General features: G+C 41.6%; 1 protein-coding gene across 6 annotated transcripts; it reads right to left on the bottom strand.

Annotated features, from left to right (window-relative positions):
* Positions 1 to 520: 520 nt before the first annotated feature.
* Positions 521 to 5,302, bottom strand: SFR1 (SWI5 dependent homologous recombination repair protein 1). 6 transcript variants are annotated; one of them, XM_014461920.2, is made up of 4 exons: positions 4,708 to 5,302; positions 3,419 to 3,540; positions 2,430 to 2,837; positions 521 to 1,175 (listed from the first exon to the last, which is right to left on the bottom strand). In XM_014461920.2, the coding sequence occupies exons 2-4, from the start codon at positions 3,512 to 3,514 to the stop codon at positions 984 to 986; spliced, it is 696 nt and encodes a 231-aa protein (XP_014317406.1). In that variant the 5' UTR covers positions 3,515 to 3,540; positions 4,708 to 5,302; the 3' UTR covers positions 521 to 983. The 6 variants fall into 6 exon arrangements, with proteins under 6 accessions (XP_014317406.1, XP_014317408.1, XP_006095994.1 ...); XM_014461922.2 differs by lacking the exon at positions 4,708 to 5,302 and adding an exon at positions 4,253 to 4,479; XM_006095932.3 differs by lacking the exon at positions 4,708 to 5,302 and adding an exon at positions 4,338 to 4,470.
* Positions 5,303 to 15,227: the final 9,925 nt, after the last annotated feature.

The raw sequence follows: 15,227 nt of genomic DNA, 5'->3' as shown, positions 1-15,227 counted from the left end.
GCACCTAGAAGAGGGGAGTCTACAAGTAGGGAAGTACTTTTTTTTTAAGTTTGTTAGGTTTTTAAAAGTAAGTAAAGCTGTTCTCGCCCTTAAAAGGACCCAAAAGTAGAAATTCAGAAAGCTCTCAGGAAGGACTGAAAGTGCACCAGCTTCCAAGTTTACATACAATAGCTTCAGCCACAAAGAAATGAGCTTTCTTCTTCCGAGCACAATTCTAAATTCTCAGAGACTGGGCCAGCTTGGGTTATTGTACACGGCCAGGATGACATTGTACGACAGGGCAGCCAGAAACACAATCCTATGAAGATGGGTTTCTGGCTGAGAAGTAACTGTGAACTAAGTAGACACTCCCATCTATTTCACAGATGAAGCTAGAAAGGGAGATGAATCCAAAAGACCTTGTAGGCCATAATGTCTTAAAGTAGGAGAAGATGATATGTGGTTTTGTTAGAGATAGATGGCCATGTCACTAAATGAGATGAGGAATACAAGAAACAAATTTGCAGAAATCGGAAAAATATAATTTTGGACATATGAGTTTACTAGTAATTACCTATTAGACCATACAGATGGAAATATGTGGTAAATTGATGGAAACAAGGTTCATAAACTATGGAGACAGGCAGGCATTTTAGACCAGTTTAGGTTTAAGTCATTCACCAGACTGAACTACTTTTTAACATTTAAAATAAAACATTTTTATAATAAACAAAACAATATGACTTCCAAAACTGCCCAAATTATGTTTTAAAACATGATGTAAATTTTTTTCACATATCTTTAAATGTCAAAATTTTTGACAGATTATCCAAAATACTAAATTTTCATTTTAGAACTTACATATTTATCTAACAGAGTACCCTAAATTGATGTTCATCAAGATATCTTCTTTTAAGCCTTAATGGTTTATATCTTCCCTTTAAAATGTGTAAGTATTTGTTAAGTTGTCATCCTCAAAGATATTCTGGAGAAAAAATTAGTAATTAAACACCTATAAATTCTTCTTCATTTCTGTTGTAGTGTAATAATTTATCATCTAACCCATAGTAGTCTATCAACTGAGTAAGGCTGAGTTTCTTGTTCTCCTCAGACATAGCTGACTGCAACTCATGAAGCAACAGTTGGCTACAGCTTCTCCACTTCTTTATTAACAACTGTAACTGAGACAGGTCATTCTGAAACAGGAAAAAAAAACCATATAAATGTATGGCAATAACTAGACAGGCATCATATTTTAACGTAAGTTGTTAAATCAGTGGAGTAGGTTTAAAGGGTACCAACATATTTTATCATGAATGAGCCTTCTACCCAGGGAAAAATGGGTGATTTTTACAATGACACTCCAATTGAGTTCTAGGGTATTTTGTTTGGTGAGAGCTCTGGGCCTCCCTCAACACTCAGGGAAAAAATCAAAGCATTAAGTAGGGCAAAACTATGTAGAAAAGCAACAGTAGGTTTCTATTATAGCTGTACTTTTAAAAATGAAATATTCAAATTATTTTTCAACATTCACTATCTCATAAAACTCAAGTAGCTATATTTAGAAAAATCCTAAAAATTCAAGATAGCAAATAAGATATACTATTCCATCATTTATTCTACATTGCTAGCGAAGGAGAAATTGCAGATATTTGAATGATCCAGGTAAATAAAGGTTATCTTCTTCCAAGGGCCCAAGTTCTATTTAATTCAATCTATCTGGGATGAAATCTAAAGTATATTTGTTGTTTTTTTCAAACAAAATGCCTGGAACTTTTAATAATTTGGAGGAATAAAAGATCATTACTAAAAATACTTTTTATTATACTCTGTGGCCCATGTTTAACTTTTTAAATCATCCACTATCAGCTGTCACTTCTGTTCTCATTGTACTTGCATCTAACATTTGATATTTCTAATATTGCTACATGCTAAAAAACTTCCACTGCACATTAAACAGAGGGTGGGACTTTTAAAAAGTTGAACCTTGCCAAAACCGGTTTGGCTCAGTGGATAGAGCGTCGGCCTGCAGACTGAAAGGTCCCAGGTTCGATTCCGGTCAAGGGCATGTACCTTGGTTGCGGGCACATCCCCAGTAGGGGGTGTGCAGGAGGCAGCTGCTCGATGTTTCTCTCTCATCGGTGTTTCTAACTCTCTATCCCTCTCCCTTCCTCTCTGTGGAAAATCAATAAAATATATATTTTTTTTAAAAATCAATAAAATATATTAAAAAAAAAAAAGTTGAACCTGGTGTTTAGAGGCCTCTTCTACTTTAAATCTGACATATTTGAGTTAAAAGTTGTTGGAAACCAGGTTTCTGAATACTTGGCTTATTGCTTATTATGCTAAAAATAATTTTCTCTTTTTGAAATGACTTTCCTATTATTTACCTAAAAGTAAATCTAACAATTTAAAAAGTAATTATGCAATGACTCTGAAATTATCCTCACCTTTGATCTATACATTTTGACTAGTTTTAGCCTCCTAAGAAGGTCTTCTTTCTCCTGAATCTGTTTCACCAATTTTGCCTTTTCTTCATTTAATCCTTTTGGGGGAAGATTCTCATCAAAGTCATTCTGGAGATCACTGCAAGAGCCAGTATCCAGTGATTTAGATTCACATGCATTGATATTCTTGATGGTATTTTTCAAATATGAACTTTCTTCAAATTCACTGTCTATGTGCTTAAAATTATCTTGAAATTCCAAACAATTTTCTTCTGTTGAACATGATGCTTTCTCTGGAAAGGTCTGATCGTTTTCTTCATTCTCTACTTTAAGACGTTTTACCACACTGTAACAGGAATTGAATGAAAATCTAGTTTTCCTCAACCGTTCTCTAAGTGTTGCACTCATAGGCTGTAAAAGGCAGAAAAACATTAATGTTAATAAAAAATATTCTTGATGTAAACAAATCTACTAGAACTAAAGACCTTACATTTCTATGGCACACACCACTCTCTAGATGGCTGTCTCCACAGATCTTAAGTAACCATCGCAAAATGTCTTTAATTCCTGGAAGCTCCATTAGTTTTATTTTAGCAAAGTCATCACTCTTCTACAACAGTGCTGAGACACTTATTCCAGTAATCACAAACATCTGTTCAGCAACTTAGCACATGCCTGACCCTGCTCTAGGTGCTTCAGTTACAAATTTTGGAATAGACCTAGATCCTGCCACCAAAGACCTTCATGGCACTGCAAATTCAAACTTCTTCAATTTGTAATAACCTGATCTGAAACTAAATAATTGACTCAAAATGAAACTTTGGGGGTGGGAAGAAGTCAAATACATTATCTGAGAAGATCTAAAATCATTTAATACACTTATTCATGCTACACATGATGTTAATTAACAATCTCCAGTAGACTGAAAACCACCACTGCCAGAATCACTAGAAGCATAGAACTGGCCCACTGGAAGAACGACATTTTCATACTTGCTTTCTTGAACTACTGTTATGGGGAGATGGTAGACTGGCACAGCCCTGTGGAGTTCGAGGAAAAATCACAGCTGAGTCCGAAGGACTTTCCATCTTGAAAATGTTATCGTGGTTTACTTCTAAAAGACAAAAACAATCACAAAACGGAAATGAAATCAACCCCCATCTGTATAGACTCCCGTCTTTATCAAAGTATTTTTTTATTATAGGTAACATCAGCCAGTAAGTCAGCATCTTCCTCCATCACTTAGCTGTGATTCATCACTGCTTTTTGCTGTTGTTTTCCATTTACCCTCCTAAACAAGGTTGTGTTGGTTCACATGGTGACTACTAGTTTTTTCATGACAAATTAACTCGCTAGCGTCTCATATAAACAAGACTCTCCATTTGTTTTCATATTCAAAACCTGCCATATGGGGAGAAGAACAACGTTGGACAGTTAAGAATTCTTTAATTTCGTTCTGCCAGCTTCATAATGAGAGGAAATAGAACTGAAATCTTGCCCCCAAAGAACATGATCAGTCCTGTCCCACCACCCTGAACCTTAAAGGCTGTGCGATTGGAACCAATGACCCTCCAGGTCCTAGGGATAAGGAACACAACCGCAAATAAATTTACGCCTGTCTGCACCATGTCCGTTTAAGTAGCGAAAAGACCCTGCAAAGGAGAGTCCACTGAGGTTTGTTTCCCCGAAACAAAGGCATCAACTTTACTGGGGGAGGTGGGGGAGGAGAGGGCGAGAGGGGGGTCGCGGGGAACAGAGGAGTCCTCCCTTCCCTCCCACCATTGCAGAAAACCCCAGGCCCGAGTGCAGTTGAGAGGTCCCCTGACCGCGGAAAGGCCGCGCTATTCGACTGCACAGCGGACCCCAAGGCAGTTCAGCTTTCACACAGCTACTCGCGAGCCCGGACGCTACCTCCCTCCGCCATCCCCACAGCGACGGGAACCCGCCCAGCCCCGGCCGGGGGCGCTCCGGTTCTAGGGACAGAGCCTCGCGGGAGGCGGAAAAGCGCGCGATTGGCCGGATTGACTGACGCGCGCAGCTCAGCTTCACCCAGCTCGCGAGAGCGGCGGCACTGCGCGCGCGCGGCCAGGAGTCTCCACCAGGGGGCCAGGGGGCGGGGCGGGGAGGGGCGGGGCGAGGCCACGGGAGAGGCGGAAGAGACGCGTGATTGGCCAAATTGAGAGACGCGCGCGGCTCGGCTCTCCGCCCAGCGCCCTGGAGCGGCGGGACTGCGCGCGCAGCTGCCGGCGTCAGGTAGGCCGGGCTGAGTGTCGCAACTTACGTCCGGATTCCGGGGAAGCGCGCTTTTCTTCGCGGCTTTCCCTCCCTCTTCTCTCCTTGCAAAACTTTCCTTCCTGCTTCGTTGTGTTTGTGTTTGGGCTCCTTGCTCACCACAGCAAAGTTTCCTCGGACATGAGAGGACCGAGAGCCTCAGGGAGGTCCGTGTGTTGAATTTACAGCTCGTAAACTCTGCAAAGGCCGAGGCCACGGAAGAGCCGCGCCGGGGTAATGGCCTGTGGAGAATCCAGTCGAGCTCGTTTGTAGCCCGTGCGGTCCAGTCCCAGAGGTTCTGCTGTATCTACCTCAAAATTTAGATTTCCTCAGTTTGGCTTCAAATCTGAGAGAAAATGTCGTCCAAGGACGTTTGTTGTGGTACAACAGAGGAAGCAGAACAAATCCCGAAATAAGATTATGTTGTTGCCTGGAGCAGACCGGGCCCTTGTGAATCCTGGGCAGCGCGTTCTTAGTCTAACACACGCCCTCGGTTTCCTGTGTGGCGATGGGCTGTGGCTGTGCAACAACCAAGTTCACTCAGTGGGTGGAGTGCTGCTTTGGGCAAAGACAGCTGAGTAATTGCTGAGTCACCAGGAAGGTGGGCATGTTACGGGGCCGGGGTTCTCGGTCCTGGGGAATGAATGGCCCTTTTAAACGTTGACGCTGTCTCTGTGCTGACACCTTTCTGACTGGCCTGGGAGTGGTGAGGACCCAGGAGGGTTTACCTGAGTCCTGAGCGGTCTGATAGAAACACAGAGCCTAATGCAGTGGTTCAAGACAAATGTGGGCGTCGGATGGCTGGGGTTTGAATCTCGGCACCATTATTGTATGTGCTTTGTAATGGAGTGTCTCTGTGCCTTGGTTTCCTCCCGGGTAAAGTGGGATTATAATATCGACTTCCTAGGGATGAGAGGATTAAATGAGAATTCATTACGGATGATGAGAACAGTGCTAGTATCTACGAAGCAGTCTGTAGTTGTTATTTTATACTAGAGGCCCAGTGCACGAAATTAGAGGCCCAGTGCACGAAATCCTGGCAGGCAATCGAAGCACGAGCATCTGGCATGGAAGGGCAGGTCCCAGCTGACCTCTGGTCCCAGCTGACCTCTGGGCCCTGGGCAGCACCTGGGCCCCCAGGCCCCCGAGGACCCCTCCACCTGAGTCAACAGCGCTCCATATGGTGAGCACAGTGTGGGCCTCTTGACCTGGCACTGCCCACTCATCTGCTCCACCATCCCACCGCAGTCCTGCTCTTATGGGAGCCCATCAGGCCTGGCAGCGCCTCCACTGCTGCCAGTGCCATTTCGTTGCTGACGCCCGCCATGTTCTATGCCGCCCCCTGGTGGTCAGCACATGTCATAGCAAGCAGTCGAACTCCCAGTGGAACAACCACCATAGGGGACAATTTGCATATTAGGCTTTTATTATAGAAGATAGCAACTATATTCATCATTCCCGAATTGACTTAAAGGAATGCATCACATAATTTTTCCAACCCTGCACTTACCTTTCAAAAAAAGGCCACAGATTTTTTTAATGGGGGTTGTGCTCTGTGATATCTCTCACAATTTAAACCACAAATAGCAGAAAATTTGGAGCCTCCACAGTAATTAATATGTATTCTACTCCTAAATTTTTCAAAAATGCTATAAATTAATCTCAAGGAATTTAGAAAATGAACATGAGTGAGCAGTCATGATTTTGTGATAGGGGTGTTATTCACCTAACCAAGCCACAGGTCTCAGTCTATACTTTTATTTCTCCCTTTACTCATCCATTGGCATCAGTTACTCACACTGAAAAAAGCAGAATGATTTGTCCTGACACTAGAAGCACAATGCAGACTCTGCATATTCTTTATACCTCGGGGCATAAGGTTGGGTCCTGTTTATGATTCCCTCAAGACAGCTGCTCCAAAATCCTTTTATCATTACAACCTAAGCTCAGAGCTGTTTTTGCTGGCTGCATAAAGGAAAACAACATCTTGCCTTGGAGATGTTCTGACTTGCTTATTATGTGAACTGGTATATTAAAATGAGATTGTTTTGGCTAGATTTTTAAAGATTTTCAGAATAAGTACTCAGAAAAACCTAGTTTCAGCCCTAACCGGCTTTGCTCAGTGGCTAGACTAGAGTGTTGGCCTGCGGACTGAAGGGTCCCAGGCTCGATTCTGGTCGGGGGCACATATTGGGTTGTGGGTTCCATCCCAGTGGTGGGGAGGGAGTGTAGGAGGCAGTCCATCGGTGGTTCTCTCTGATCAGTGGTTCTCTCTCATCATTGATGTTTCTAGCTCTCCCTTCCTCTCTGAAACCAATAAAAATATATTTTAAAAACAAACAAACAAACATAACCCTGATCTTCCATATATGTTTGTGTTTTATCTATTCCCATCACATACCAAAATGGAAACATACATTCCACTCTAATGTAAGAGATCTGGGATATAGCCTCTATAGTTTTCACTGTACCTTTAGATAAAGCCTAGGAAACATTTTCATGTCCTTAGGAGCCCAAAATCTTTTGACCTTTAAGGAGTTTGGTGTTTCTGACACAGGACATTGTATTTTCCTATGAAGCTTTTCAGGCAGGGAAAAATATGCCAGAAGGCAATGGCTCCTTACCCTACCATGGAGAACAATTTGAGCAATGGAATTCAATGATAATAGTAATTAATATCAACCCAAGGCAGGTTTTCTCATTGTGTTTTTAAATTTCTTCAATACCCAGGGCTACCATTAGTCACTTTGTTATTCATTAAGGAGTGGTAAAATGTACCTTCCATTCTTCTCTGTGATTATTGTTGGTAGGATGATGACATAGACCTAAAAAAATTTTATGAGGCTTTATTTTTAATAACAAGAAGAGCATAGTGAATGCTGTCTCCCTCTCCCTTTCTCTTTCTCCATACAAACACACACACTTTTAAGCCACAATTCAAAATTTTGTTTCAGAAGATGTATTTAGTTTTTTAATTATTGGCTTTAGCTTTATTTTAAAAATTTTAACAGTAATCTCAGGGTGACCTATGTTCCGTTTCATTAACTTTTCTGGGTTTGACCAAAAAAAAAAAAATTATATTACTAGTATATAGACATAGCTAGTATAGGTATTTTTTAAAACAAAAATGTAAATATACATTTTTTAAGACCAGATTTAAATCCACTTAGGTGAGGAATTATGCAGAATGCACATGATTAAGTTCATTTATAGTGTTTATTAAGACTAATACAAATTTATAACACTCAAAAGAAAATCTAAATTCTCTTAATCAACTTGCAATATTTCTTATGACATTTGTATATAATTACCTTTAAAAACTTTCCTCTAGGTTTCTCTTGCCATGAATTCAAATATCATCTTAAAGACCTATCCATTGGTAAAGAAGATGCATTTTATTTAGTCCTCTGTCTTCTGATAAGTTTCCCTTTGAGAATAATTGACAAACTATTTCTATTTCTTTTCTCTATTACCTAAAGACCTCATATAAACATTTATAATGTGTAATGATTCACTTGTAGTCTATTGAAGACATTGTTATCAAAGGGGTGAACTGTTTAATATGCTTTAGCTAAGTTAAGAAGGAAAAAGTTTTATTTTTAACCTCAAGATGAAAGAGCCCTTGACTTAGCTATAGGCATGCCTAAGAGGTTGCCTCACTGAGTAGTAGGATGTCTACTGAGAGTATGGAAATATGGGAATGGTCAATAGTATTAGTATGATAAAAACCTGTCCACCCCCAGGCAACTAGAAAATTCATCTGGTAACTAATATTGAGGGTAATATACTGAACAAGATCCTGAAGAGCTCTTTTCACCTAAAGTTCCTTTCCTTTTATTCTCTCAGATCTGGCATTTTATCAAGTCCATTAGAGACCAGAGAAGTAGAGTGTCTATGACTCACTGCTATTACTGGGGTGTGTTCTCTTGGAGAAGAATAGAGTGATTCAGGTTAGATTAATAACAGTGAGGAAGGGGGTAAGGGTGTATGTGGGTGGGAGGGTCCTGGCAGATGAGTTAGATTGTGGGAAAGTAATGGTAATAAAAGTATTGCTCAGGGCCACGTCTTTCTCAGATCCTCTATTAACTCAGAAATGTCATCAGTGCATTTATTTGGAGAAAAAAAGGCATTAGATGTCAGCAAATCCTTAAGCAACAGAACGTGTCTTATAATCACTTTTAACTACCTGAAGTTTGAGAGATAACTCCCAAGATAATTTCACAGTATTTAAATCTGTTTGAAGTGCCAGAAAAAAAAATCAACTCAGTTTTCTACCCTGGGCTCTCACTTTTGTTCAGACTTGAGTATAAAAGGTTTATTCTCAGTGATGTTTTTTAGATAGGGAGCAAGGGTATCAATGGTACCAGGAAATAAGGAGTTAAGAGACCATTCTACCATGAGCTAGGACCCTTTTGATCTTTTTGTTTCTGCTCTTCTATCACTTAGCAAACCTTGATGATAGAGAAAGGTAGTAGTAGAGAAAACCTGAATTATTCAGAACCAGGAATTTCATGGCCCTGTTCAAGATCTGAGAGGTAGATAGAAGCCTAATCCCTTTCCCACCACTCCCAAAGGCAACATAAAATGTCTTAGATTTTCATCATGGACCTTTATGAGTTATACCAAACACACTGAACGCAGATCTGAATCACCAGGTAGTATCCATGGAGAGGCATGATCAAAGATGGGGGAAGTGGCTTGGGCAAAGGCATCTCTTCCTTGATCCTCTCCCTTCCACCTTCAAGATTGTGCCTAGTGCCCATGTCCCCCATGTCATGTTTAAATCACACAACTTGTCAGTGAGATCAACATTACCCAGCTCTCCACCTTTGTAGCAACCTGAATAAATAAATAAATAAATAAATAAATAAATAAATAAAATGTGAAGTTTAATAATGGCAAATGATATCACTGTTTTTTATAGTGAAAATATATCTTTCCCATAAATAGGTTCTTAGAAAGAAGCATATGATACAGCTACATTCACCCTGACAGTTTTCCAAGATTACCCAGCTATTTAGACTTTGTTAACACAAGATTAAGACATAATACTATTCTTTCAACAGTGTATACACCTTTATCTCAAACACTTCCCAACCCTCCCACCTCCCCAAATTTCCCCTGTGTGCCACTCAGATTATTAGTATAGCAGCTGTCAAGTACCTGTATCATCTCAGTTATTTTTCATTTGATGTAAGTGGCTCTGAGTCAAATTATCCTTTTCTTACAGTCACTTATAAACCTTACTCTTATTATCTTTTAGTCAAGAAAAGGTTAATTGTTTTCCAATACTTTCAGTACATGAGAATGATGGCTTAGTCTATCTCCATTGAACTGTTTACTCTTTTCCTTACACTCTGGTATAAGTTGTGAATCTATGCCCTTCTATGAATGCTGGATATTGAAAACTCAGCTTTTATGTTTCTGAAGATCTGCTGTCAGTGGAATTCATACCAAATGCAGGAATAACATTCACCTTCAAAGATGGTCTCCTCAGACTTTTAAAAGCCTGTCATTTGGCAGATAATATCCCATGATACAGTACACAGGTTTGGGTTTGGGAGGGCAGGTAACTAATCACAACTACATTTATTAAGCAAATTCTTGTGAAACTATACATTATAAGCTGCCCATGGGTTTTTTAAAAAGAAACAACAAAAGCATTACTACAGGTTTGCATTATCTGAAATGCTTTCCTAGCCTAATTCTGAGCCACTGAAATAGGGTGTTTTGAACCTGTTTGTACAAGTTTAAGATTTTTGTGAAGCTGCCAAATCTTAAATATAACAATAATTATCATAAAGCTTGTGCAATTGAACTGCCCCGAAAGGAATGAGTTTGGATCTTTGGCAAGATGTTCCTCTTTTTTAAAAAGCAGTTTTGTCAGTACATATTATTTTCACTCAGAGCTGTTTTCCTCACGTTTGGAAGGTATTTAAAGCTGACTTTGTTTCATTCCAATAATTGTCTATGGAGATAGCGATTTATTTTCAGCCACTAGTTTTCAGGATGAATCAATCAACCACTTCTACCCACCAATACAACCCTGTCTACTATGAACACTTTCTATTTTTATAGTTTGACAGAATCATACTTACTGCTTCCTTCAATGTAGAATTCTTCCATGCTCAGAATGGGTTAGGTCCCCAAAATAAGCTCTAGGAAGAAAATTCATTTCAGAAAAAGAAATTCATGGATATCAAACAGATGCAATGAGTCACTATCTGAAGTGACTTGATTTTGAACAGTGAAAATAGCATGTTATCACAGGTTTGAAAGACCACAGATAAGAATTATGTGGACTAATGAGAGTACTTAGGAGGCAGAAATTGAACATTTGAATACTAATTAGTAAGCCTATCACCTTCCAATCAATAACTGCTTAAGCTCAGACTACAGGAAGCTTTCCTGGACCATCACATTCATAACTGAAGCTGTCCTCAAGAGTTGAAATTCAATGCCAAGAATGTTGTTGGGGGAGTGGGAGGAAGGGAAAAGAGGGGCGGAGAAAAAAAGGGAAAGAGTGGAGGGGGAGGAAGGGGAAGGCAACATCTTTATTAATAGTAGAGACCCGGCACATGAAATTTGTACGGGGGTACAGTTCCTAGGCCTGGCCTGCGATCGGGGCCATCTTCCCAGGCTGCCTGCAGCTGGCCCCGCTCCCCGCCGCCACCCACCCCCAGTTCCCCGTTCGCCATTGGGCGATCAGAGCCTGCCAGCCAAGGGGAGGAACCGAGAGGTCGGCCATTCCTGCCCACTTGCCAGCCCCACCCCTGCTGCGGGTAGCCCTCTGTGTGTGGGATGACCGGTGGGGCGGGGGACCTTGGCCTGGCGCCACCAGCATCTCCCGCCACCCATTCCCGGTTACCCACTCACCATCGGGCAATGGGAGCCTGCAGGCCGGGCATAGGGATTGAGAGGTGGTCAGTGCCCCTCATAGTGACTGGTTGAGCAGTCATTCTGGTCATTCCATCATTAGGGTCAATTTGCATATTACTCTTTTATTATATAGGATTTCTTGCCCTTAACCAGAACAAAACTCTTGTGTTTTAAAAAACTATTTGTTAAAACAGACTACTGATTATTAGGCTTGTTTATTTCATACTATAATTTATTCTATAGATTTAATCTGGGTTTTAATATCCAAATAGTAGATCAAACACCACAAAACCTGAGCATATTTAATTGGGCCAAATTCTGAAAAAAAAATAATTTCTTCCTTAATGAAAAATGCATACTTTATGTTATCAAGGTCTTTTGATACAATTGAATAAAAATGATTATGGAAATGCAAAAATTATGATTAATAAAGATGTAAATATGCATTATGGATACATGTGTACTTTCATAGGACTGACAGAATATTATAATAGTCAGGTTAAGCCAGATTATATCTTGTAAATTAGACGAGATCGGGCGCGTTCAGGGTGGTATGGCCGTAGACTATATCTTGTAAATTAGATAAGCCACAATTTACAGTAGGTGAAATTTTAAATGAGTTGAGTAAGGCTGTAAAGCCACAGACCTTACTTACTTACATTTTCTTTAGCAGTCCAAACATTTTCTTTGTTGATTTTTGTTGCTCTATGCAGTGAATTGGGCATGAAATGGGCTGTGGTCACAAACTGTGAAGGTGAGGTTACTTAAATCTGTACTAAATATGATATAATCATGGGTTGTCAGTTTAAATAGGGGAAGTTATTTGGGATTTTTGTTTGAATACAAGTTTAGGTGAATACAAATGACACAATTGATGTTTACAAGTCTTTTTCTCTGATTCATTCATTCTGATGGAACTGTGGCTGCATCAGGGGTTAGGACTGAATCAGAGCAACTAAGTTCTTTACTGATCCTGCCACTAACAGCTAACTAGCTATGTGACTTTGGCAGATTCAATTAAGTTCTGTGGTCCCAGTTTTCTCACCTATGAATTGTAGAGAGGAAGGTAATCTTTTCCAGCTCTGAATTTCTCTGATTTTAGTTTTGGTACATTTTGGTACACCTGAAATTAACAGTTTCCAACATTACTTAGTTCACAGAGAGTTGGAGTTACAGATAAAAGTCCCTATAGAAATGATGATACCATGGAAGATGTGCTAGGTGCTGAAAATGGAAAAAGTATATAAAAGTATATTTTTTAAAATTTACAGAGACAAATTGGATACATTGGTAGTTGTAACATAGATCCAATCAGCACCAGTCCTGGGGGGTGGGGGATTTTTACATAGAGGACTTTTTTCTTCAGAGACCTTTCCCTTCTTCTTACTGGTAGCAGCCGTCCCACATCATCTGAGTCCCAGTCTCCCAAGCCCAGGACTTCAGGCTAAGTCCTATTTCCCACCACTTGTCATTGCAGAAAATGCTCCTGGTTACTCTGGTTACTTTTACTGTCATCTTCTGGAACCCATGCCCTTGCCTTTATTGACATTTGATGCTAAGGAGTAGCGAGCCGAGCAGTAAGGAACAGTGAGCAGGCGGGCAGTAAGGAGTGAGGGGTCCCGGATTACGAGAGGGATGTCTGACTGCCGGCTTAGGCCCACTCCCCAAGGGCTCCTGGACTGTGAGAGGGCCATGCCAGGCTGAGGGACACCCCCCAACCCAAGTGCACAACCCCTCGCTCCTTATCACCCAACTGCTCACTACTCCTTACCACTCCACACGCTGCTCCTTAGCATTGCCACTGAGGCGAGAGAGGCTTCTGGCCACTATGCTGGCCAGCTGTGAGCCTGACTTCTGGCTGAGCGGTGCTCCACCAGGGGGCAGCTCCTGCATTGATATATATATACTAGAGGCCAAGTGCACAGTTTCATGTACCGGTGGGGTCCCTCAGCCTGGCCTGCAAGGATTGGGCTGAAACTGGCTCTCTGACATCCCCCGAGGGGTCCCAGATTTCAAGAGGGCACAGGTCAGGCCAAGGGACCCCACCATTGCACGATTGGAGTTGGGGAGGGACTATGGGAGGGCTCTAGGGCGTGTCTGGCCCAGTCCCAATCGGCCAGACCCCAGCAGCAAGCTAACCTACTGGTCAGAGTGTCTGCCTCCTGGTGGTCAGTGTGTGTCATAGCGACTGGTTGAACGGTTGAACAGTTGGACACTTAGCATATTAGGCTTTTATTATAAAGGATATCCCCTCTCTGCCTCCCCGCCACCTGCCGCCCCAGAGCAGTTCCTGGTACAATGCTCCTGAAATCCTTGTAAATTCCTAGGTGATAAGAGCTCTAGGACCATCCTTATTTCAAATTTTGGTCTTTGACTTCAGTTTCTGACACAGCTCCTAAATCCCTTGGAATTTTCTGGGTGATAAGAGTGTCTTTGCTTCTAATGAGGTGACTCTGGCTCCTGGATGGTAGCTGGTCAGCAGGAAGACCAAGCCATGATTGGAAGCTTGGAATGTTGAATCCCTCTCCTACCACTTTTCTGGAGAGGGGCTGAAAATACAGTCAATAATTAATCATGCCTACCTGAGGAAACCTCCATAAAATCCCAATAGTATGGGAATTGGACAGCTTCCAGGTTGGTGAACACATGCACATACTAGGAGGGTGATTCACCTCAACTCCATGGAGACAGAAGCTCCTGCCCTCAGGAACCTCCCAGACCTCGCCCTCTATATCCCCTCATCTGTCTGTTGATCTTTATCCTGTATCATATCCTTTGATAAACTGGTAAACATGTTGAGTTTTGTGAGCTGTCCTAGCAAATAATGAAATGCAAGGGGGAGACTGGTCATGGGGACCTCCAATTTGTAGCCAAATTGGATAAAAGTTGTGGGTAACATGGGGGCCTACTACTTGTGATTGGTATCTAAAATAGGGGGGCAGTCTAATGGGACTGAGTCCCTAACCTGTGGGATCTGATGCTACCTTAGGTAGATAGTATCAGAATTGAGTTAAATTATAGGCCACCCAGCTGATGTCACAAAGAATTGCTTGGTGTGTGTGTGTGGGGGGGGGGCGGGGGGACCAACACATTTGGTGACCAGAAGTGTCAGAAGTAGTGTGAAAGTAAAGGAAAGGCACACAGGAGAAAAAACTGGGTATTTTCATAATACACATTAGCCAGCAATTCCACTTTTTAATATATACCCAAAAGAATTGAAACAGACTCAAACATATCTGTACACCAATGCTCATAGCAAAATTATTCACAATAACCAAAATGTGGAAACAACCCTAACTATCCATCAAAAGATTCATGGATAAACAAAATGTAGTATCTATATATATAATCTTATCTAATAATAGACAAACATGGTAATTGACCGTACCTTCACTACGCCTCCCATTGGCTAATCAGTGTGATATGCAAATTAGCTGCCAACAAAGATGGTGGCTAATTTGCACACTGCAGGCAGGGCAGGACAGCACAGCCGCCAGCACAAGCCACCATCCCGGGCCACAGGCCAGCCCCAGAAGCCCCAGAAGCCACCCAGAAGCTGGTGATCGGGGGAAGATGGGGGCCCCTGCCCAGGCCTGACACCTCTAAACCTTCTGCCGGAAGGGGTCAGGCCTTGGGCAAGGGGCCGAATCC

The sequence above is a fragment of the Myotis lucifugus genome, unplaced genomic scaffold, assembly GCF_000147115.1.
Source record: "Myotis lucifugus unplaced genomic scaffold, Myoluc2.0 scaffold_162, whole genome shotgun sequence".
In the NCBI taxonomy this organism is placed as follows: domain Eukaryota; kingdom Metazoa; phylum Chordata; class Mammalia; order Chiroptera; family Vespertilionidae; genus Myotis; species Myotis lucifugus.
Note: the sequence above shows the minus strand (reverse complement) of the source record. Positions and strands in the feature narration are given on the sequence as shown.